The sequence below is a fragment of the Dasypus novemcinctus genome, chromosome 17, assembly GCF_030445035.2.
Source record: "Dasypus novemcinctus isolate mDasNov1 chromosome 17, mDasNov1.1.hap2, whole genome shotgun sequence".
In the NCBI taxonomy this organism is placed as follows: domain Eukaryota; kingdom Metazoa; phylum Chordata; class Mammalia; order Cingulata; family Dasypodidae; genus Dasypus; species Dasypus novemcinctus.
This window is the reverse complement of record NC_080689.1, coordinates 83643530-83666338: the sequence shown is the minus strand read 5'-3', so window position 1 is coordinate 83666338 and position 22809 is coordinate 83643530. Positions and strand designations below refer to the sequence as shown.

Here is a 22809-nt window from a genome sequence, read left to right as displayed (position 1 = left end):
ATTTCAGGTTAGGCAAAGATACCATCACATGTATTCCTATAAAAGGGATACAGGATAATTTGGCAGACAAACATAAAAATGCGAGAGAGAAAAGAGCATAGAGTGATTTGAAGATGCTGGACTTGAAAGCTGGAGTAATGAAGTCTCAAAACAAAAATTCCGGCAGCCTCCATGGGCTGGTAGAGTCATGGAATACATGCTCCTGAAGAGCTTCCAGAAGTGTGGCCTTACAGAATCCTTGACTGCAGCCTTGAGATACTGATTTCAATTCTCTGACTTCCAAAAGTGTGCGTGATTTGACTTCTGCTATTGTGAGTTATCAAGGTTTTTTTTCTCAATTTGCTAAAGCAGTCACAAAAAACTAATTTAATAATTAGTAATTGATGAATAATTGAGGGATTTTTAAGAGAGATATGAAAAGACTATGAATCATTGGAAATGAGGGTTTTATATGTATCAGGTTTGGCTCATAACCTGTTATTGTGTGTTGAGTGTGTTGACTAATTTTGCCTCAAGGCATCCTCACAAAACAGGGACAATTAGAATATATACTTTATATCTGAGAAAACCTTGACAGTGGGAGGTTAAGTAATTTACTTGAGGACACACGGGCAGAAACTGTTAAAGATATACAAAATTTGCACATATTTATAAGTAGGATTAGAAAATTGTGTAATGGCCATTAACAGGAAGAGAATGACAGAGCCAGATAATAATCAATCTTTTTAAATTTTCTCTTATTTTGAAAATAAAATGGAGGACACAGGAAAGGCATTGAGCTAGGCCTGTAAAATACAATCAGAGGATGCTGAGCAGAAGGGCCTGCCCTGACAGAGGGTCCAGTAGATAAGGAGGGAGAGTGACAGAGAAGACCTTCAGAGGAGATTCTGAACCTGTGCTGGTGAGGATGATACCTTTATACTGTATTTTGAGGGCAATCACAGGGACCAGAGGAAGGGAAGGAGAAGGAGAAGGAGACAAAATAGGAAAGTTTAAAAAAAGGAGGCACAGGGAAGATGTAGTTGATCCATCAGGATATAAAACACTCTGAAGTGGGCTTTCATTTCATCTTTTGGAGCATGAAAAGAGCCATCAGAAGACTCTAGAATTAGTCTGCCAGGGGGTAAAAGACATGTGGTGCAGTCAACCCAAAGTCAGGCTGATGGCCAGCTAAGGGACATGTGAAGGAGATCAAAGATGATTGAGCCTAGAACACATCGACCTCAGGGGACCTGCCAGATGACTACACTCCAAGAGTAGGCCCAGGTGAGTCAGTCAGGCCTCCATATGAACAGACTGTACAGCTCACCAAAAACTCACCAGCTAATGCTTTATGATACTGGTTTTGGTATATTACATGAGAGTGGCTAACTGATATATTAACATCTTCAAAGTTGGATTTCATTGTTAAGCCACAATCTCCTCCCCAGAACTGATTTATTTTTTATCCTATCACTAAAAAAAGGCATAGTGTAAATTTTTCATGTGTTTTTTTCTCATCAACTACAAAGGAGAGACCTTTGCAAATGACAGAAGAACCACATAATAGAGGTTTATTAAGGGAATGAATGACATGGATTCAATGAAGAAAATACCTCTCATTAATAAGAGTAAAGAGCAGTTACATGTGTCAGAGAATTTGATGTATTCTCCTCTGGTTTAATGAGAAATTTGGTGAAACTAAATTTCATCCACCAACATATTTACGAAGAAATTTCAGAAATAATACTAGAATATTCAGAGTATTTCCACTAGCACACTGAGAATAATGTGTTAATTACAGTTTATCCAGGGAAGCAGATTTGAATCGACTGATAGATTGTCTGTCTACTACTTAGGAGGTGCAGGGTTCAAACCCAAGGCCTCCTGGCCCATGGGGTAAACCGGCCAATGCACAGTGCTGATGCACACAAGGAGTGTCATGCCACGCTGGGGTGTCCACCATGTAGAGGAGCCCCACATGCAAGGAGTGTACACCATAAGGAGAACTGCACCATGCAAAAAAAGCACAGCCTGTCCAGGAGTAGCACCACACACACAGAGAGCTGACACAGCAAGATGCTGCAAAAATAAGAGACAGATTCCTGGTGCTGCTGATAAGGATACCAGCAGACACAGAAGAATACACAGTGAATGGATGCACAGAGCATTCAATGGGGGGTGAGGGGAGAGAACGTGAGAGGAGAGAAATAAAAAAAAATAATAAATGAATAAGTAAAGTTTATCTATATTGTTCAGGTTAAGCAGGATTAAGAACCACAAATTCCTTCAGGGCCAAAAGATGATAAGAAAGGAAGTTGACAATTGGTGAAAGAGTTCAGGGGGAAAAGTCACACATTTCTAGAAGGTTAAAGCTGAAGAATTAGAGAGTTACCATGAAAGAATGAGAATAGCTGAAAGAGATGGGAAAAAGGAAAAGGGCTTTATAAAAAGAGCAGATTTTTAGTTATTCTATAAATATTTGGATATAGACTGGTCCAGTTAGCCAGACTGAAATGGGATGGCTTGCACAAGAGGTATTTATTAACTTACATGCTTACAATTTTGAGACTGAGAAAAATGTCTAAATCAAGGCATCATTAGGCAATGCTTTATTCCCAAAGACCAGCTGCCAGTGATGCTCGAATCCTCTGTCACATGGTAAGACACATGGTGACATCTGTTTCTTTCTTCCATAACTTTCAGGATTCATTGTTACAGAATCTTGCTGCCATGGCTTTCTCATTCTTTGTTTAAATCTCATTCTCTTATGAAAGACTCAAGAAAAGGGACTGAGACTCACAGTGATCCAGGCATGAACTGAAGTAAACTCCTCAAAGTGTTCCACCTATTATAGGTTACATCCACAGAATGGATTCACCTTAAGATCCTACTTTACTGATGTCCATACTGCTTCACACCATCAAATATACCTATATTCTATTTGAATTGTTTTTTTTTCTTTTTAAACAGAGCATACAACGTTAGGGAATATTGTAAAGAATAAAATTATATGTGTCCTTTCAAATATATGGGAATAAGATGAAGTAAACACAGATCTTATAACAATATAGAAAACATTGTTATTGACAGGCTATATATGGTTGACAGGGAGTTATACAGGGCATATGTCCAGGGTGCATGGTAATGTTTGGATATACTCATAGTGGAAACAATTAAAAACAACAGCTGGGGGGTACTGGGTTCCTGGCCGGGGGGGGCTCTGTCGTGGTCCCTAGGGGAGCAGCAGTAGTCCCCCAGGTGCAACGGTAAGAAGCAGGAAGGAATGAGGGTCCAACAGTGGGCTCCTGATACTAATGACTATGTTTGTGAGCCTATACGCCTGAAATAAGAACAAGGCCTAGAGCAGCACTGTGCCTGGGAGTTTCCTCCTGACAGCCTTCATGTTACTCAAATGTGGCCAGGCTGGAAGCCAAACTCAGCATGTAGATGCAGTGCACTCCCCCAAGTGTGGAACATGACACCCGGGGATGAGCCTCCCTGGCACCGAGGGATCACTACCAAATACCAGCTGAAGATGCAACTAGAAAATGACCTTGAATTAAAGGTTCAATGCGGATCAGCAGAATATCCCTGTCTACATATAATAACGATTTTAAAATGCTGTTTGACCTAATGTAAGGGGGCATTGGAAAGGAGAATGAGTTTATATGGCTATGAGTCTCTAAAAAAGAGTCTGGAGGTTGTCAGAAGGATTGCCCTTATGCACACTTGAGCAGAGTCTCAGAGACAGATAAAGTAGATACAACCCCAGGTATTGGTTCTTTTGAGGGATAAAGAGACCCATGGGTTCTATGGTCATGGCAGATGGGGTCACTGCCATGTCAGTTGGCCCTTCTTTGGAGCTGGTGTTTCTGCGTGATGGAACTGGACTCAGATGGGATCTCTTTTCATAAGACTTTCATGCTACTTTACTGGAATTGTAGTTGGTGTTGGGGTTTAAGATATATTTAGGGGATTTGAATCTCTGGACTGACAATATGATAGCCAGGCCCTGAGCCTCAACAGACTTCAGCTCCTACGCTCTGATTTAGTGTACTTACCCCAGTCAGCTAACATGGAATTGAAGAATGTCAACCACCACACCATGGAGCCTAGAGTGCCTACAACTGAAAGCAGGAGGAGTGCATCCAGTATCCATGTGGAATCTGAGCCTCCTCTTGAAATAGAGGTGCAACAGAAACAACCAATCCAAGGTCCACAGAGAAAAGGTGGCATTGGAGCAGGAAAAGTGGACATGGTGGCTGATGGGTACGGGGAATGGCAGGAAGAGATGAGAGGTGGAGGCGCCTTTGAGACTTGGAGTTGCCCTGGATGGTGCTTCAGGGGCAATCACCAGACATTGTAAATCCTCCCAGGCCCCACTGGATGGAATGTGGGAGAGTATGGGCCATGATGTGGACCATTGACCATGAGGTACAGAGATGCCCAGAGATGTACTTACCAAATGCAATGGATGTGTCATGGTGAAGGGAATGAGTGTTGCTGGGGGGGGAGTGGTGGGGTGGGGGTGGTGGGGTTGAATGGGACCTCATATATTTTTTTTAATGTAATATTTTTACAAAATCAATTAAAAAAAAAAAAGAAAATGATGAATTTTTAACCATTAAGGAGATACAAGGAATAGAAAATCAATCCATCAGGGCATAAAGTTTAAAAGTCCCTAGCCTAGAGGGTCAATTCACCCAGACATTTAATCTGGCCAAGTGAAAAAAAGATTTCTATGGTAGTCCCCTAAAGGACATGGTTTCTCAGACAGATGGGAGGAAGCAAACATATTCAAGTCGATTTGAGGAGGAAGCAGCTGGTGATGCAAGACTCACTGCCCTACAGCCCTGGGGAGGAGGTTTGTGTTCGAGGCTGAAGCACTGTGGGAGGTCTGCTGTTATGCTGCAGACAGTAATAATCTCCCAGATCTTCAGGCTGGAATCTGCTGATGGTGAGAGTGAAATCTGTCCCAGACCCACTGCCACTGAATCGATCAGGGACCCCAGATGGCCGGTTGGATGCATTATAGATGAGCAGTTTAGGAGCCTGTCCTGGTTTCTGGTGGTACCAGTTTAAGTAGCTGCTAACACTCTGACTGGCCTTGCACTTGAGGGTGACGGTCTCTCCTGCAGATGCAGCCACAGAGCCCGGAGACTGGGTCATCACGATGTCCCCACTGGCACCTGCAACCAAAAAGAACATAGATCATACATTCAATCACGAATGTATAAAATATGTATCTAAATGTAAGTTTTCTTATTTATCATATATATTCAGATCTGCTTTAGATGAAATGGTTTGCTCACTCTGCATGCTAAAACCATTCTCCAAATATAAAGATAATACCCTTCTAAATCTCTCACCTGAGGCCCAAAGTATCAGCAGGACGAGCAGTTGGGAATGTAACATCATTTTGCTCACCTGTCTGATGTACAAAGTCCCCATCTCCAAGGGAACTGCATTAATAGAGCTCTGAGCAGACAACCAAGTCCCCAGAGGAGCATATGCAAATCGATAAAGAGTATAAAGTCAAAGGTACCTGTGCAGTGAGTTGTGAAGATAAATAATTGAAAGAGATAAAAATATCATGACCACAGGAAATGTAACTACACTCATGCAAAAGGCAAGAAATCAACTTAACACCGCAACTTTCAACAATATTCAGCACAATATAGAAAATGAAATATTTTATCCGCAATTGTAGTCTTTCAAATCAACTGCACCCATCTTGAAAACAAAAGCAATTTGTAATAAAATACATGCATCTGTAAGTGTAATATCAGAACTCAATTAAATGCTATAAATATGGTGCCCAAACCTAGGTGGAATATACTCATATCATTACATACATTAAGATGTAGTGCACATATGGTGTATCTATCTCAGTCTATTCTAAATTTTAACATCCAAAAGGACGTCACTTAATACATCCAAAACAAGTCCTCTGTATTGCCCTTAATACAATATTACTCCCAGAAAGTAGTCATCAAATATTTACAAGTCACGCTTAGGACTATCATTTAAGTCGACCACTTTCTAAAATCACTAATGAAGTGATTAGCAGACCTGAAGTCTATCCTCTCCACCTAGCGGTCATACGTAAAATGGCTTAAGCTCCCAAGGTCTGACAGAGCATTTCTTCATTTATTCCTACCCAAAACTAATGCTACTTTCAGAATAATGCGAATAACAATATCATGAACATGAACACTTCTAGACATAGGACATTAAATTACGAACAAGTAGAACGATTCGTTTTACTGGGAGGTTACATAGTAAACAAGTAACATTTCTGCAGCCATTTCTAACCTGCTTTTTTGAGATTTCTTCTCTGAGTTAAGCTGTTACTCAGGAAAGGCAGGGCAATGTGAACCTGGTCCATTTCAGGATCAACCCTCTGCTCCAAGAGTCAGAGGTAAGAGAAAATTTAGGACACTGTAACAATTGTATGGATAAAAAATTCTTCCAATATCATGATTATAACTTTTGTTGCAGACTTTTTCCAAAATTTCTGAGGTTTTGCATGATGTGGCATGTCCTAAGGCATGTATTGTTCTAATTCTAATTAATAAGTTCATTTCCTGTAGTTTGTCTCTTCACGAACACTTTACCTTAAGAGACGGTCCCCTCCCAGCATTCAGGAATGGTGCTGCAGATGCCCACATCATCAGGGAGAGCATTCCTTCTCATCTACAATCCACCCTGTTCTTGGTCCACCACATATTCGTATTTTGAAGATGTTAATATTTAATTTATGTTTCTTCTTTATACCCATGTAGTTTTTCCTCCTCATACATGAAGTTGCATTTAATATACATTCTTACATTTACATATTTTGCTTTAATTTCTACTACATAATCGATAGGTTTCTTGCATCAGTGCAATATAATTTCCTTCCATTCTTACACACATTCAAAAATTTAAAGTCATCATGGATGACAGCATGATACAAAAGGATGTGTTGTGCAGGGTAACTGGCCTAGAGGGTCCACCTAAAATGTGGAGTAAGGAAATATTGTCTTCAAGTAAGGGACAGTTGGCCTAATGCATGAATAGAGGAGGGGGCTATCCTTCAAAGTCCAGGGAAGAGCACTTCAGAAAATGAACAGGACTTGGGAAAAGATGGTCCTGGGTATTGAAGAAAGACTAACGAAACAGAGTGTGAAAGCAGGACGGGCCTGATCGAAGGGGAACATTAATTCGATGAAAGTTTGAAGCTTAGGTTATGTACTATGAGAATCCATGGAACAAGAGTTAGAATTAATTTTTTTATTTTAGCAGGTACTTCTGGGTCATTTTACAAGCAATAACACTCCAAAGATGCAGACACAGTGGAAGCCACTAATTTTTCAGTGCAGCTGGGAAACTAGCTTTCCTATCATCTAGTTGCCTGAAGTCATATAATGATTTTAAAAAGTAAATGTTCCAAATGCTCTCCCAAGGCCAAATATCCAATTGAGGCACAATCAAGCTTCGGTAAATGATTTAAAAAGAACACTTTGTGTTAAGTAGAATTCTACAAAAGCCTGAGGTCTCCTGCCCCCAGTATATACACACCTCTCGATTGTTGAAACATTATGCAGGTGCTGCTGTGAAGGGATTTTGCAGAAATCATGAAAGTTGTTGGCTTTAAGAAGGGGGGGTCTGTTAAATTTTCCTCTACTGGTTAGAGAGAAAGAGCCCAGAGATAGTCATAAATAATTAGTATTTGAAATAGAAGAATATATCTGAAGTTGATTGTGGAATTCCAGGACCATGTGGCAAGGAATGTGGGCAGACTCTAGGAGGACAGAGCTGATAGTCAGCAAGGACATGGCACTACCACGTGAGTAACTGTTTCTGCCAAACCCCATGAGCTTGGAAGAGAACTCTGTGCTCTGGGCAGAAGGCAGCCCTATTTAACCATGTAGGAACCTGAGAAGAGAACCATCAACATTGGAACCAGACTCCTCACCTACAAAACTCTGACCTAATAAAATGCTTATTAGTTATGAAATGAGAGAAAAGTATGATACACATATATATGTGTGTGTGTGCATGCATATATGTATTAAATTAAGCCACATGTTAAAAGGAAGTCATAAATCCAGATACAAGAGTTATCATCCCATTGAGCTCATAGCTGAATGGTGTTGACACATGTCTCTTCTCATGAAATGTGCTGTGCTTTATGCCCCTTTCACCCATAGATGATTTCCTGATGTGTTACCACATCCACAGGTTCAGAGCTAAATACTGTGCTATGAAAATACAGGTAAGAGCAGAACTAGCTTTGAAGGTAGTCAGGATCCATCCCCTCTGTTTCCATGGCCATGTTCTCTGACAACTGAAGAAATTCTAGACAGGGCTGTTGGTAAGAGGGCAATGACCTGGGGCATCCCAGGTAGACCTGAACCAAGCTGCTGCCTTCACATTTGCTAAAGACTCCAGAATGTTTCAGATTTCTAAATGTGGATGACTCATTCCTCCTTCACGGGACAAAATGGGAATATTGTATTTTGTCTTGATCTAAGCAGTAACCTGACTTTTGCTTCCATTTATTTAGAATTTATAATTCTATGTGTTTTATGTAATTTTGTATAATCGATCAAATGACCAACAAAATCTTAATCAATTATAGATAAAATAATCTTAGCAGGTACATTTTCTTGGCACAGCTCACACTGCCCCATAACTTACCAGGGGCCAATAAAGCCAAGTGTTGTTGATGACATGAAATCAGGCTGATTGTAATAAGAGGCACAATTCATATGCAGCCAGATCTAACATGCGTCAGGTTCACAAACAATACATTATCTATGGAATGCTTTTACCCCAATATAGATACAGGGACCCAGTGAATGTGCTCAATGTATTTGGGCATGAATGGATGAAAGTAATATGTTAGCGAATTCGTAATATGAAGGCAAAATTAATCCTTAAATCTGAAATGATGAGATTTGTTGCCAAATGCATAGAATACTGATGTACAGAACAAAACATGATGCTGCTCCCTTAAAAGGAGAACCATGCATTAGCAGTGCCCAAGACATTTTTCAGTAAAGGTCACATGATATTCCTGCAAAAGATTCATGGAAATCAAATGCATGTGGTGTCCTGGACAGGAATCTGGAAGGAGGACAGGATAAGACTGAAAAATTAGATACATCTGAATGAAGTCTGGAGTATAGTTACTAAATTTGTACCAAAGTAAATCTCTTAGTTTGACCAATGTACCATGATTTTATAAGATGTAAACATTAGGGCGAAGTGAGCAATGGTGTTTGGGGACTCTCTCGACAGCTTCTACAACTTACATATGAATCTAAAATTATTCAAAAATAAAAACGTATTTAACAGAACATGAGAAGAGAGATCTCATTATAGCTGAGTGAACACTGTATTTAACCAAGTAAGGTCTGAAATGATGAAGTCATGGAAGATAATCCTATTCTAAAGCCAGACCCCACCTGCAGTGACATTAAAATGCTTGCTCCAGACATTCATCATCTCCCTTTGTAAGTGAAAGCTGCACAACTTGAAACAGTGACTTTTTGACTCATAACTTTCCACACATCTTTGGACCCCGGTAGGCAAAAAGGTTTTCTCAGGGGTTCATGTCCAAGAAGAGGTTTAATGGAATACATTTCTAGATCATGTATTCTGCTCAGATTCTTTCTTAAATTGGATCTTTCCAAGAACAGTCAAGTTGTGCTGCTGACTCTCCTTTCCCACCTCATGTGCACAATCACTCTGAACTGCTTTAATAAGAGAAGTGAACAGTCATCTTACCATAGGCATTTCCATGGGATCCAAAAGAATATGCAGCAAGAAATGTAGAGATTTTCTTCAGAGATCCATGTGGGTCAGCATACGGAAAGTGAATGACTCCAGAAATTTTCAACTCTCCTGCAGTGCCAAATATTTCATGCCCAACAAACTGAAGGAAGAGCTAGTTGAGTTGTCACACCAAATATTCCAACTTGCATCAGGGAATTTCAAAATTCATAGCTTGAGTCCACCTTATTTATTCTTGTCTCTTCTATATTTTAGTAACAACCTGATTGAAAGCATTCTATTAACTAACTGGATCTAGCTAAACAGTACAAGCTGGAATTTCCCACTCATTTGAAAAAGGGATTAAAGATTCCCAACTAATTTTGAATATAATTTCTGAAAATTTGACATGATTTTGTTACAAAATGTTCGTTAACATAGAAAGCTCCTTGATTACTTTATGCATTTGAACAAAGGTTCAAATTTTTTGGAAATTAACCTATAATTAGCAAAGAAAAATGATATGGAATGGATTATTTTGTTTTTATTCAATATTAAATTTTCTAAGTCCCTATTCAGTTACTCTGTGTGTGCATGTGTGTGCAGGTGTGTACAGATATCTATGCTTAGACATATATATTTTTAATATATAAGTATTATAATATTTATGTATATAAACATTTGTAAATTTTGCTCACCATAGTTTCTCTTTGTTGAATCAAATAACACAGGTTTCTTGGATGAAGACGTTTCTACCAAAATCAAATAAAAGAAAATCTCATCATCTTTGCATTCTTAAGTTGGAAAGAAAATTACTTTTACCACCACGTTTTCCTTTGCAAAATTTGTCGTATCATATCCACACACACATAATTCAGTTTTCTTCAATACTGAAGTTTTTATTTAATTTACAATAGTATTAATAAGAGGAGACATTGGGCCTCCAGCAGAATGAATTTTAAGAACGTTTTTCTCTCTCCTTTCCCCCAGAATTGATGTCCACCCAGAACCTCAGAATGTGATACAGGGTCACGGCAGATGGAGTTATTTAATTTAAGACGAGGCCGTCCTGGAATAAGGGACCAAATCCAGGGGCTGGTGTCTTTCTAAGGAGGGGACGTGGAGACTCGGAGCCACGGAGGAGGGCGGCGTGAAGACGGGCAGAGAGGCAGGGGCCCCACGCCAGGCACCGCCCAGCACTGGAGCCCCCGGGCGTGGAGGGGCTCTCCTCGCAGCCTCGAAGGGCCCGGCAATGATGACACCAGGATTTTGGACTTCAGTCTCCAGAACTTAGAAGAAAACACCCTTGGGGTCGCTGGTGCGCTTGCGCAGGGGTCCCCGCTGTCCAGGTGCGGCCCAGGCCCACGAGAGGTGGCGCACGTGCGCTGGTGACAGTGACCCCAGGTGCAAGGCAGGGTCAGTCCCAGAAGTACCTGCCTTTGAAGAAGGGTCCCCGGGCCGGGTCCAATGCGTCAGGGTCAGCGTCACACCTGAACGCACATCCTATGGGCGGGATGCTGGATCTCTTCTCTGGGGTCCCATAGGAGGGCAGGCTAATCTGGTGGTGCAGTGAGGGACATGGACTCTGGCACGCCCTGCAGCTGCCAGGTGCACACTTCATCCTCTTGGGGAGGCTATAGATTAGGGGGCGTCCTCCAGGCCCTGGTGGTTTGGCTGCATGGTGAACTGTGGTGCCAGGAAGAGCCTCAGCCAAATGCCATGGCCAAACTTGATGACTGCCACCAAGAGCTGGTTCATCGAGAAAGTTACTAAAAATATGACGAAAAATGAAATCAGTATTGGAAATAAACTATTTCCTAATGGAAGCATCTGAGGTTATTAATGGAAGAGAGACATCATTGAACATTTTGTGAAACCATTCATTTTCAAATGGAGAAAAAAGTCACCTTCTATTTCATACTTGCACAATAAAAACATGGAATTAAAGATAAGCAAAATTAATTTAGAAGAACCTCCATTTGATCTAAATGAAATCGCACATATCAGAGATACTTAAATACATCCTCAGCAGATATATGTGGCAAATTGGTGTTAGGAATAGTGCTATTAAAATAAAAGTTTCCCTGAGATGCAGATGCTAGTATTCTGTCACTGATGTGTATTCTGTTTACAACGAGGTTAGCTCTCACACCATACTGTAAATTTCAACAAACCTTTAGGGCAATTTATACTTTTATTATCGTTTACTCTTTGTAAAAAGGAAATCATTGAGATCTTCCTCATGGCTCAAAAATGGCCTTTCTCTAAGCCACACATTCAGCATATAAATTCATTACTTACCTTCAGTATAGGAAATGACTCACAGGGATGAGCCTCCCTGGTACTGAGGGGTTACTACCGAGCGCCAACTAGCAATGCAACTGGAAAAAGACCTCAACAAAAAGGGGGAAAGACTAAAATGAGTTCACATGGTTAAGAGACTTCAAAATGAGTTGGGAGGTCATTCCAGAGGTTATGCTTATGCACATTTCCACAGAATCTTATTGACAACCCAAGTAAATATTGCCTTAAATAGCAGGGCACCTGAGGACCCTGGAGACATCCAACACTAGAATCAGGGGAAACAAGTCAGCAGTTTGGTGCCCTGCTACTGGACCCTACTATCGAACTTATATTCCCCAGTGTGACAGAGATGGACTCAGTTTCCCGAAATATGGCCCTTCTACCTCTTCTATTTGAATGTAGAGTTAGTACTAGAGCTGCTAAGTTATGCCCAAGAGACAAATCTTTGGGCTGTCCATGTGCCAGTTGTAACTGTTTATCTCAATAGTTACCAACACCTACTTTTGAGGTTATTGGATTCACCCAGGACAACTAACAAGGAGATGATGATGGACAATGAACATTTCAAGTAATAAAGAGAGTCTGCACCTACAAGCAAGATAGTCCCATCCATCTGCCCCATGGGCTCTAATCCCACTGGCAATAGGAGGCAGAGGTGAAATAACCTTCCAAGAATCCTCAGGATTGGACCATGAATGATGGACTAGAGTACTGGTATTCTACTATAGATGTGGTTCTAGCAATGGAATAAATTTTCTATTTGATGTGGAGTCAGTGTACATGGGAGTTTCTGAGAGGAAGGAGAGGGAAAAACAGGTGTCCTATGTGGACATGTTCAGGATGTAGGAATCATCCTGAATGACATTGCAATGACAGATACAGGTCATCGTATATCTTGTCATAATTTTAAAAATTGTGCAGGAGATAGGGTAAACTATAATATAAACTAAAATCCATGCCAAGTGTTACAAAATGTGTTCAATGATAACAAATGTATCATGAAAATGAAGGATGTTGTTAATGTGGGAAAATATAGAAGAGGTTGGGAGCAATATTTTTTATATAACATTTATGCAATATAAATATTTGTAAAACTTTTTTAAAGTACAGTGAAAGAAATGAACCCATTTTTAAAAAGAAAAATAGTCATTAATTTTTGCTTTTTAGCGTTTGTTTTACTTTTTCTATTGCTGCCTAAAATGTTTTTGAGAACAAAATGCTGGAGAGAAACAATAAAATAGTCAAAATGCACCCCATACACTAAATGACAGAGCCACTTTAGCAAGAGGATTTACATTGCAATTTATTACTTCCATGGCAGGACTCAGGTGTCTCTTCTCCAGCAAATATTTTACATTTGATTAACCTATTAAGTTCCCATGTTTGCCACTATTTACACCAAGTCCAACTTGACATCTTTGTGCATCAAGGTGGACAGCACTGAGGAAGGTAGTGTACCCAAGAAAATGGGGAGGGAGGAGGCAAGATGGTCGCTGAGTGAACTTGCCTTTGTGGTAGGTCCCGGGAAGAGATGGTTGGGCACGGCTACAGGCTCTCCAAGGCCGGACTTTTTCGGGATTTTTGCAGGGCAGAAGTGCCGGGACATCGATTGGGTGGAAAGGTAACGGAGAGGATTGGTCTAGTAGATATAATTTGGGTTCTATTGCCCGTAGGTGAGACCCACGCACGGGCTCCTCCCTATTGGGGGTGGGGGAAACTGCAGTCCAGCCCAGCGGCACCGCTTTTAGACGGCTCTGAGCTATTAAGGAGTTCGCGAGTTCTGGGCGAGCTGTGGACGGGTTGATGGGACGGGTCGCCTTTGCAGAGCAATTTGGGAAGATAGACGGTGTTTTGTTGTGAAGCGGGAGAAACTTGTGATTGCAAACATAAACAATAGCGCTTCCACCTGAAGCCCCGCCCCCAAAAGCCCGGCAGCCGGTCTCCGACCCAAATAGGCTGTAGGCAATAAAGAGACGTAATCGGAAAGTTGTTTTAGGCTGCGGCAAGGGAGGGGGACACGTCTGGAAGCCGATTAGGGAATATTTTGCGAAGCCTGGGAATTCCGGTTTTCGAATCTGTTTTTGGTGTCACAGGTGGGGCTTCAGATCTGTACTAGCAAAGTGGCTGCGGTGTAGAGGCACCCTCTAGTGGCAGTGGTTTGGAATCACAGGACGGGAGCTGTCCAAAAGCTGAAGTGAGATATACTAATGAGCCCAGCTAAGTAAATTAATTGCAGGGTTCAGTCATAATATAGAGTTTGCGGATCTGACTTCCCCCTTAAGGCTGGCACCCAGCTGTGGGGATCCCTGAGGGCTGTGTTACACTGTGTGGCTCCCAGGCTTCCTGTAGACCAGATTGGAGTTTGCCAGGTCTGAATTCCCTAAAATCTGGTGGCCCACACTACAGAGACTCACATCTCTTGAGACCTCAATATCTCAGACTTTCCATCCCTGAATCCATCACGCACTGAGGTCCATCTGAGGTCCTTAAATGCCCTAGCCTTCAACGTTGGCGTTCTTTCTTTATCATTTCATTTTGTTTTGTTTTTATTTTCATTTTGACTTGTTCTTTACTTTTTTCAATTTCCTGATTGCTAACACCGCATTATCCCCTAGTCTTCTCTCACAGCTTATCCCCCAAAGTCTTTCTTTTACTCAATTATTTAAGGCTTTTTTTCATGGTAGGTGCTGTGTAGTGGGTGTTTTAATTCTGGGTCGTGCATATCTGTTTTTTTCTTCTTTCCCCTACCTGTTCCCCACCCTTTGCCCACCCCCTTTTACTTTCTTCCTCTCGTCCCTTCCCCCCACTTTCTTTTTTTTTCTTTCTTTTTTTCTGTTGTCTCTCTCCCTCTTGTCCCTCATATTCTACTTAGTTTATTTTAACTCAGTTATACAATAGGTGCAGCAGGAAACACCTCACATTCGCTGGGTTTTCTCATCCTCCACTGCCTCATTTCTGTGTGAACTGATTTAGGCTACCTACACTATCCTCTTTCCCCTACATCTTGATATCTGCCACCATCTACTGGCTCTCCTATATTCCACCTCCCACCTCCTTTTCTTCGATCCACGAAGGGTCTAAGTCTTAATTTCTAATACCTATGTTTTGTTTTCTGTCTGTTATCCACTCTTGAAACTATTACCTTTCTTTTCTCTTTCCCTCTCTCATGAAATCAATAGCTTTTTAGCTCATACCATATTCCTCCCGTATTCAATCATCTACCTCATAATAGGTACTCTACCTACTGCTATGACTCTACACAATTTACATGAATCTAACCTCCATCCTCCCAGATCTCATATTCTTGCTTTGTTAACATATATCACCAATACTACTTTACACTTTTCCCTTGCTTACACAATTGCCTTTCCCCAACACTAATACTTTCCTCTAAAGTGAACTTAACCAACAACAAGAAACTAGAATAAGAAGAAAAAAGTGACAAAGAGAAGATATAACACCTATGCAAAAATAACAGCTAATTAACCTCCAAGAGCAGACAAAGAAGCTAAGGAACTGATTAAATCCGTCAAGATAAAGAGATGACCAGAAAGCAACAAAAATCTACAAACCAAACCAGTAATCAGGAAAACATGGCTGAATCCAATCAACAAACCAATAATCACGAAGGGGAGCAAAACTTGGCACAAGCAATGAAAGATCTCAGAACATTTATCACCGACAAATTTGACGAAGTAATGAAAGAGGTTAACAACATGAAGACATCACTTGGAGGGGAAATTGCAGACATATGCAAAAACATAACAGATGTGATGGGAATGAACACCATAGTTCAAGAAATCAAAAATACCCTTGCAGCAAATATCAGCAGACTAGAAGAGACAGAGCAGAGAATTAGTGACGTGGAAGACAGTACATCAGAAATCAAACAGATAGTAGAAGGGGTCAATAAGAAGATAGAAAAAATCCAATTAGGACTTAGGGACCTGAATGACAATGCAAAACGCTCAAACATATGCATTATAGGCATTCCAGAAGGTGAAGAGAAGGGAAAGGGGTCAGAAGGAGTGTTGCAGGAAATAATGGCTGAAAACTTCCCAAATCTACTGAAAGAGACAGATGTACATATCCAAGAAGCACAGCACACTCCAATAGTCATAAAGCCCAACAGGCCCACCCCAAGACATATACTTGTCAAATTATCCAATGCTCAAGACAAAGAGAAAATCCTAAAAGCAGCAAGAGAAAAGAAAACCATCACATACAAGGGAAGCTCAATTAGATTAAGTGCTGATTTCTCATCTGAAACCATGGAGGCAAGAAGGCAGTGGTATGATATAGTCAAGGTACTAAAGGAAAAAAATTTCCAACCAAGAATACTCTATCCAGCTAAACTAGCATTCAAACATGATGGAGAGTTCAAAATATTTGCAGACAAACAGAAACTGAAAGAGTATACCAACAAGAAACCTCCCCTTCAAGAAATTCTAAAGGGAGTTCTGCAGGAAGAAAGGAAAAAACAGGAAAGGCAGAGTTGGAGGAGAGTATAAGACCAACAACAACAACAAAAAAGACAAAAATATATATATATACAAACAAAATATGACAAACACAAATCCAATCAAAATATGGCTAACACAAATAATTCCTTGATAGTAATAACACTGAATGTCAATGGATTAAACTCACCTATCAAAAGATTCAGACTGGGACATTGGATAAGGAAATATGACCCATCTGTATGCTGTCTACAAGAGACACATCTTAGACCCAGAGACAAATGGGGATTGAAAGTGAATGGCTGGAAAACAATCATACAAGCAAAGAATAACCAAAAAAAGGCAGGAGTAGCTATATTAATATCAGACAAAATAGACTTTAAATGTGAAACAATTGTGAGAGACAAAGAAGGATACTACATTTTAGTGAAAGGGACAATCTGTCAAGAAGATCGAACAATCATAAATATTTATGCCCCTAACAAGGGCGCCTGTAAATACATCAGGCAAACGCTGGAAAAACTAAGTGAAACAATAGATACATCTACAATTATAGTGGGGGATTTTAATACACCACTATCAAGTCTGGACAGAACATCTCAAAAGAGAATCACCAAAGAAACAAAACATCTGAATAGTATATTAGAGGAGCTGGATCTAATAGACATATATAGATCGCTACACCCAAACACAGCAGGATATACATTTTTCTCAAGCGCACATGGATCATTCTCCAAGATAGATCATATGCTAGGCCACAAAGAAAGGCTGAACGAATTCAGAAAGATTGAAATCATACAAAACATTATCTCTGACCACATTGGAGTCAAGCTGGAGATTTGCAAGGGACAGAAGCCCAGATTTCACACCACGATTTGGAATTAAACAGCACACTCTTAGAAAAACAGTGGGTCAAAGAGGAAATCTCAAAAGAAATCAATGACTACCTTGAAACAAATGATAATGATAACACAACATACCAAAATTTATGGGATGCAGCAAAAGCAGTACTGAGAGGGAAGTTTATAGCCATAAATTCATATATCAAAAGAGAAGAAAGAGCAAAAATTGAGGAACTAACTACACATTTGAAGGAATTAAAAAACAACAATGAAGTAACCCAACAAGAAGAAGAAGGAAGGAAATAACAAAGATAAGAGCAGAACTAAATGAAATAGAAAATAAGAAAGCACTTGAACAGATAAACAAGACCAAGAGCTGGTTTTTTGAGAAGATTAACAAAATTGACAAACCTTTAGCGAGACTAACAAAGAAAAAAAGAGAGAAGATGCAAATACACAAAATAAGAAATGAGAAAGGAGATATCACCACTGACCCCACAGAAATAAAGACTATCATAAGAGGATATTTTGAAAAACAATATTCCAACAAAAATGACAATCTAGAGGAAATGGACAAATTCCTAGAAACACATAAGCAGCCCATATTGACAAAAGAAGAAATTGATGATCTTAACAAACCAATCACAAGCAGAGAGATAGAATCAGTTATTAAAAATCTCCCAACTAAGAAGAGCCCAGGGCCAGATGGCTTCACAGGTGAATTCTACAAAACATTCCGGAAAGAACTGACACCAATCCTGCTGAAACTATTCCAAAAAATCGAAACAGAAAGAACATTACCCAACTCCTTCTATGATGCCAACATTACCCTAGTACGAAAGCCAAACAAAGACATCACAAGAAAGGAAAATTACAGACCAATTTCTCTAATGAACCTAGACGCAAAAATACTTAACAAAATACTTGCTAATCGTATTCAACAACACATTAAATGAATTATACACCACGACCAAGTGGGATTCATCCCAGGTATGCAAGGATGGTTCAACATAAGAAAATCAATCAACGTAATACACCATATAAACAGATTGAAGGAAAAAAATCACATGATTATATCTATTGATGCAGAAAAAGCATTTGACAAAATACAGCACCCTTTCTTGATAAAAACACTCCAAAAGATTGGAATACAAGGAAATTTTTTGAACATGATAAAGAGTATATATGAAAAACCTAAAGCCAATATTGTGTACAATGGAGAAATTCTAGACTCCTTCCCTCTAACCTCAGGAACAAGACAAGGATGCCCACTGTCTCCGCTCCTATTTAACATTGTCTTAGAAGTACTTGCTCGAGCACTGAGGCAAGAACCAGATATAAAAGGCATTCAAATTGGAAAGGAAGAAGTCAAAATTTCATTATTTGCAGATGACATGATCCTATACATAGAAAACCCTGAGAGATGTACAACAAAGCTTCTAGAACTCATAAATGAGTTTAGTAAAGTCGCAGGTTATAAGATCAATGTGCAAAAATCAGTAGCATTTCTATACACCAATAATGAGCTAGATCAGGAGGAAATCAAGAAAAAAATATCATTCACAATAGTAAATAAAAAAATCAAATACTTAGGAATAAATTTAACTAAAGAAGTAAAGAACTTATACACCGAGAACTATACAAGATTGTTCAAGGAAATCAAAGAAGACCTAAATAAATGGAAGACTATTCCTTGTTCATGGATAGGAAGACTGAACATTATTAAGATGTCTATCCTACCAAAACTGATATACACATTCAATGCAATCCCAATAAAAATCAACACAGCCTTCTTTAAAGAACTAGAAAAACTAACTATGAAATTTATTTGGAAAGGAAAGAGACCCCGAATAGCCAAAGACATACTGAAAAAGAAAAACGAAATTGGAGGAATCACACTACCTGGCTTCAAAACATACTACAAAGCTACAGTTGTGAAAACAGCATGGTATTGGCATAAGGAGAGACACATAGACCAATGGAATCGAATTGAAAGCTCTGATATAGAACCTCACATATATAGCCACATAATATTCGATAAAGCCACCAAACCCTCTCAACTGGGAGAGAGTGGCCTATTCAACAAATGGTGTCTCGAGAACTGGATAGCCATATGTAGAAGAATAAAAGAGGATTATCATCTCACACCTTATACAAAGATCAACTCAAGATGGATCAAAGACCTAAATATAAGAGCCAAGACCATAAAAACCTTAGAAAGCAGTGTAGGGAAACATCTACAGGACCTTGTAATAGGAAATGGATTTATGAATATCTCACCAAAAGCACGAGCAGCAAAAGAACTAATAGATAAATGGGACTTCCTCAAAATTAAAGCCTTTTGCACCTCAAAGGAGTTTGTCAAGAAAGTAAAAAGGGAGCCCACACAGTAGGAGAAAATATTTGGCAACCATATATCTGATAAGAGACTTATAACTTGCATATTAAAGAACTCCTATATCTTGAAAATAAAAAGATAAACAACCCATTTAAAAAATGGGAAAAAGACTTAAACAGACACTTCTCCAAAGAAGAAATACAAATGGCTAAAAAGCACATGAAAAAATGTTCCAAATCTCTAGCTATCAGGGAAATGCAAATCAAAACCACAATGAGATACCATCTTACACCCATAAGATTGGCAGCTATGAAAAAAACAGAAGAATACAAGTGCTGGAGAGGATGTGAAGAAAGGGGAACACTCATCCACTGCTGGTGGGAATGCAGAAGGATCCAACCATTCTGGAGGACAGAATGGTGGTTTCTCAAAAAACTAGCCATAGATTTGCCATATGACCCAGCAATACCACTGCTGGGTATATACCCAGCAGAACTGAAAACAAGGACGCAAACCGATATATGTATACCAATGTTCATAGCAGCATTGTTCACTATCGCCAAAAGTTGGAATCAACCCAAATGCCCATCAACAGATGAGTGGATGAATAAAATGTGGTATATACACACAATGGAATACTACTCGGCTGTAAGAACAAACACACTACAAACACATGTGATAACATGGATGAATCTTGAGAACCTTATGTTGAGTGAAGCAACCCAGACATTAAAGGACAAATACTACATGACCTCAATGATTTGAAATAACCAAGCTGCCCTAGATAGCAAGAGACTGAACGATAGGCTTACAGGAAATCGGAGGGTGGAGGAAGGATGTGAGCTGATGTCTGCAGGGGTGGAATTTAAGACGAGATGGTGGTAAGTATGAACACATAGAAGAGATAAAAAGGGGGCAGGGGTTGCCTTTGGTTGGGGCTTTGCGGGTTTGAGGGGGGCTGGGGATGGGCGGATGGGTAACATTGCCCAAAAGTGGGGGGAGGGAGGGGAAGCATACGAACACAGGAGAGAGTCAGGTGTTGGTGGAGAGTAAAATGCCAAGAAAATCATATCAAAATATAATAAAGAGGATTACCTGTTTAGAATGCTCGGAGGGGAGGGTCTGATGCAGGACGGGCTCCTGGGGAATGTCTAAATGCTCATTCTGCCAGAGTGGGTGACACCATGGGGTAGAAACCCAAGTAGTGAGAGTGGGGGTGGACCCACATCCTGGGGAGGACTAATGCCATCAAATAGAGGGAACTGTATCCCTCGAAAGAAAGGGTGGCTCCCAGGGCATTGGGGCAGTTGAGCAAGTTAGACCCTGAACACTATTTCATCTATATCTGGAAGTGGCTCCTCAGGAAACGGAGGTTGGCTGTCACTGTGGGCACCAAGGTGGAAGGGAAAATGGACATTAAATGTGTGTAACCAAGGTAAATGGGGGGTAAGAGAGGAGTTTCGTGAGAGTACACAAGGATGGATATAAAACATGTAATATTACACCATAACATATAGGAGATGACAGACTGATAATGTAAACCATAATGTAAAACATAGGATAACTAAGAATGTAAAAAACTGTGTATCCTAAAGTATGCACCACAATGTAAGCACAAATGTCACCTTGTTTGAAAGCTATTGTCTCAGACTCTGTACATTATGTTAAGTATATATGATGTGAATAGGGTGTAAGAGTATCGCTGTGGAAGGGAAAGGTTTTGTGGTGGATGTATGGGAGTGCTGTATACTATATATATGCATTGCTGTGGTCTAGGGCTCCTGTGAAGAGAAGCTCAATAATTGGGGGGGTGGGAAAGATAGGATGTAGAATTTTCTCCAAGTCAACACGTATTCTTTATATAACCTTTAAACCCATCGCTATATGCCATTTCCTAGTAAGGGACCCTGACATTATATTGGGCTTCAAATTTCAGGGAGTTCTGCATCACAGAGTTCATGAACATGACTTTAAAATGCTGTTTGACCTAATGTAAGGGGGAAATGGAAAGGAGAAATGAGTTTATATGGCTACGAGTCTCTAAAAAAGAGTCTGGAGGCTGTCAGAAGGATTGCCCTTATGCACAACTGAGCAGAGTCTGAGAGACAGATAAAGCAGATACAACCCCCAGATATCAGTTCCTTCAAGAGCTAAAGAGACCCATGGGAGTTATGGTCATGGCCGATGGGGTTAACTACCAGGTCAGATGACCCCTCTTTGGAACTGGTGTTTATGTGTGATGAATCTGGACTCAGATGGGATCTCTCTTCATAAGACTTTCATGCTAATGTGCTGGAGGTGCAGTTAGTGTCGGGGTTTAAGATATATTTAGGGGGAAACGGACTTTGGCCCAGTGGTTAGGGCATCCGTCTACCACATGGGAGGCCCACGGTTCAAGCCCCGGGCCTCCTTGACCCGTGGGGAGCTGGCCCATGCGCAGTGCTGATGCGCGCAAGGAGTGCCGTGCCACACAGGGGTGTCCCCCGCGTAGGGGAGCCCCACGCACAAGGAGTGCACCCATAGGAGAGCCGCCCAGCGCGAAGGAGGGAGCAGCCTGCCGAGGAATGGCGCCGCCCACACTTCCCGTGCCGCTGACGACAACAGAAGCGGACAAAGAAACAAGACGCAGCAAAAAGACACAGAAAACAGACAACCGGGGGAGGGGAGGGGAATTAAATAAATAAAAATAAATCTTTAAAAAAAAAAAAAAAGATATATTTAGGGGAGTTGAATCTCTGGACTGTCAATGTGATAGCCAGGTCCTGAGCCTCAACAGACTCCAGCATCTACAATCTGACTTATTGGGCTCACCACACTCAGCTAAGATGGAGTTGAAGAAGGACAACCACCACACCATGGAGCCTAGAGTGACTACAACTGAAAGTGGGAGGATTGCATCCAGCATCCATGTGGAATCTGAGCCTCCTCTTGACATAGAGGTGCAATGGACACAACCAATCCAATGTCCACATAGAAAAGGTGGCAGTGGATTGGGAAAAGTGGACATGATGGCTGATGGGTATGGGGAAAGGCAGGAAGAGATGAGAGGTGGAGGCGTCTTTGGGACATGGAGCTGCCCTGGATGGTGCTTCAGGGGCAATCACCGGACATTGTAAATCCT

At 40.5% G+C, this 22809-nt stretch overlaps 1 gene segment (V, D, J or C); it reads right to left on the bottom strand.

Annotated features, from left to right (window-relative positions):
• Positions 1–4827: 4827 nt before the first annotated feature.
• Positions 4828–22809, bottom strand: part of LOC101436499 (immunoglobulin kappa variable 3-20-like) — a 114074-nt gene continuing 96092 nt past the window's right edge. Inside the window, 1 exon segment of the V gene segment in view lies at positions 4828–5171. Coding sequence covers positions 4828–5171 — 344 coding nt within the window.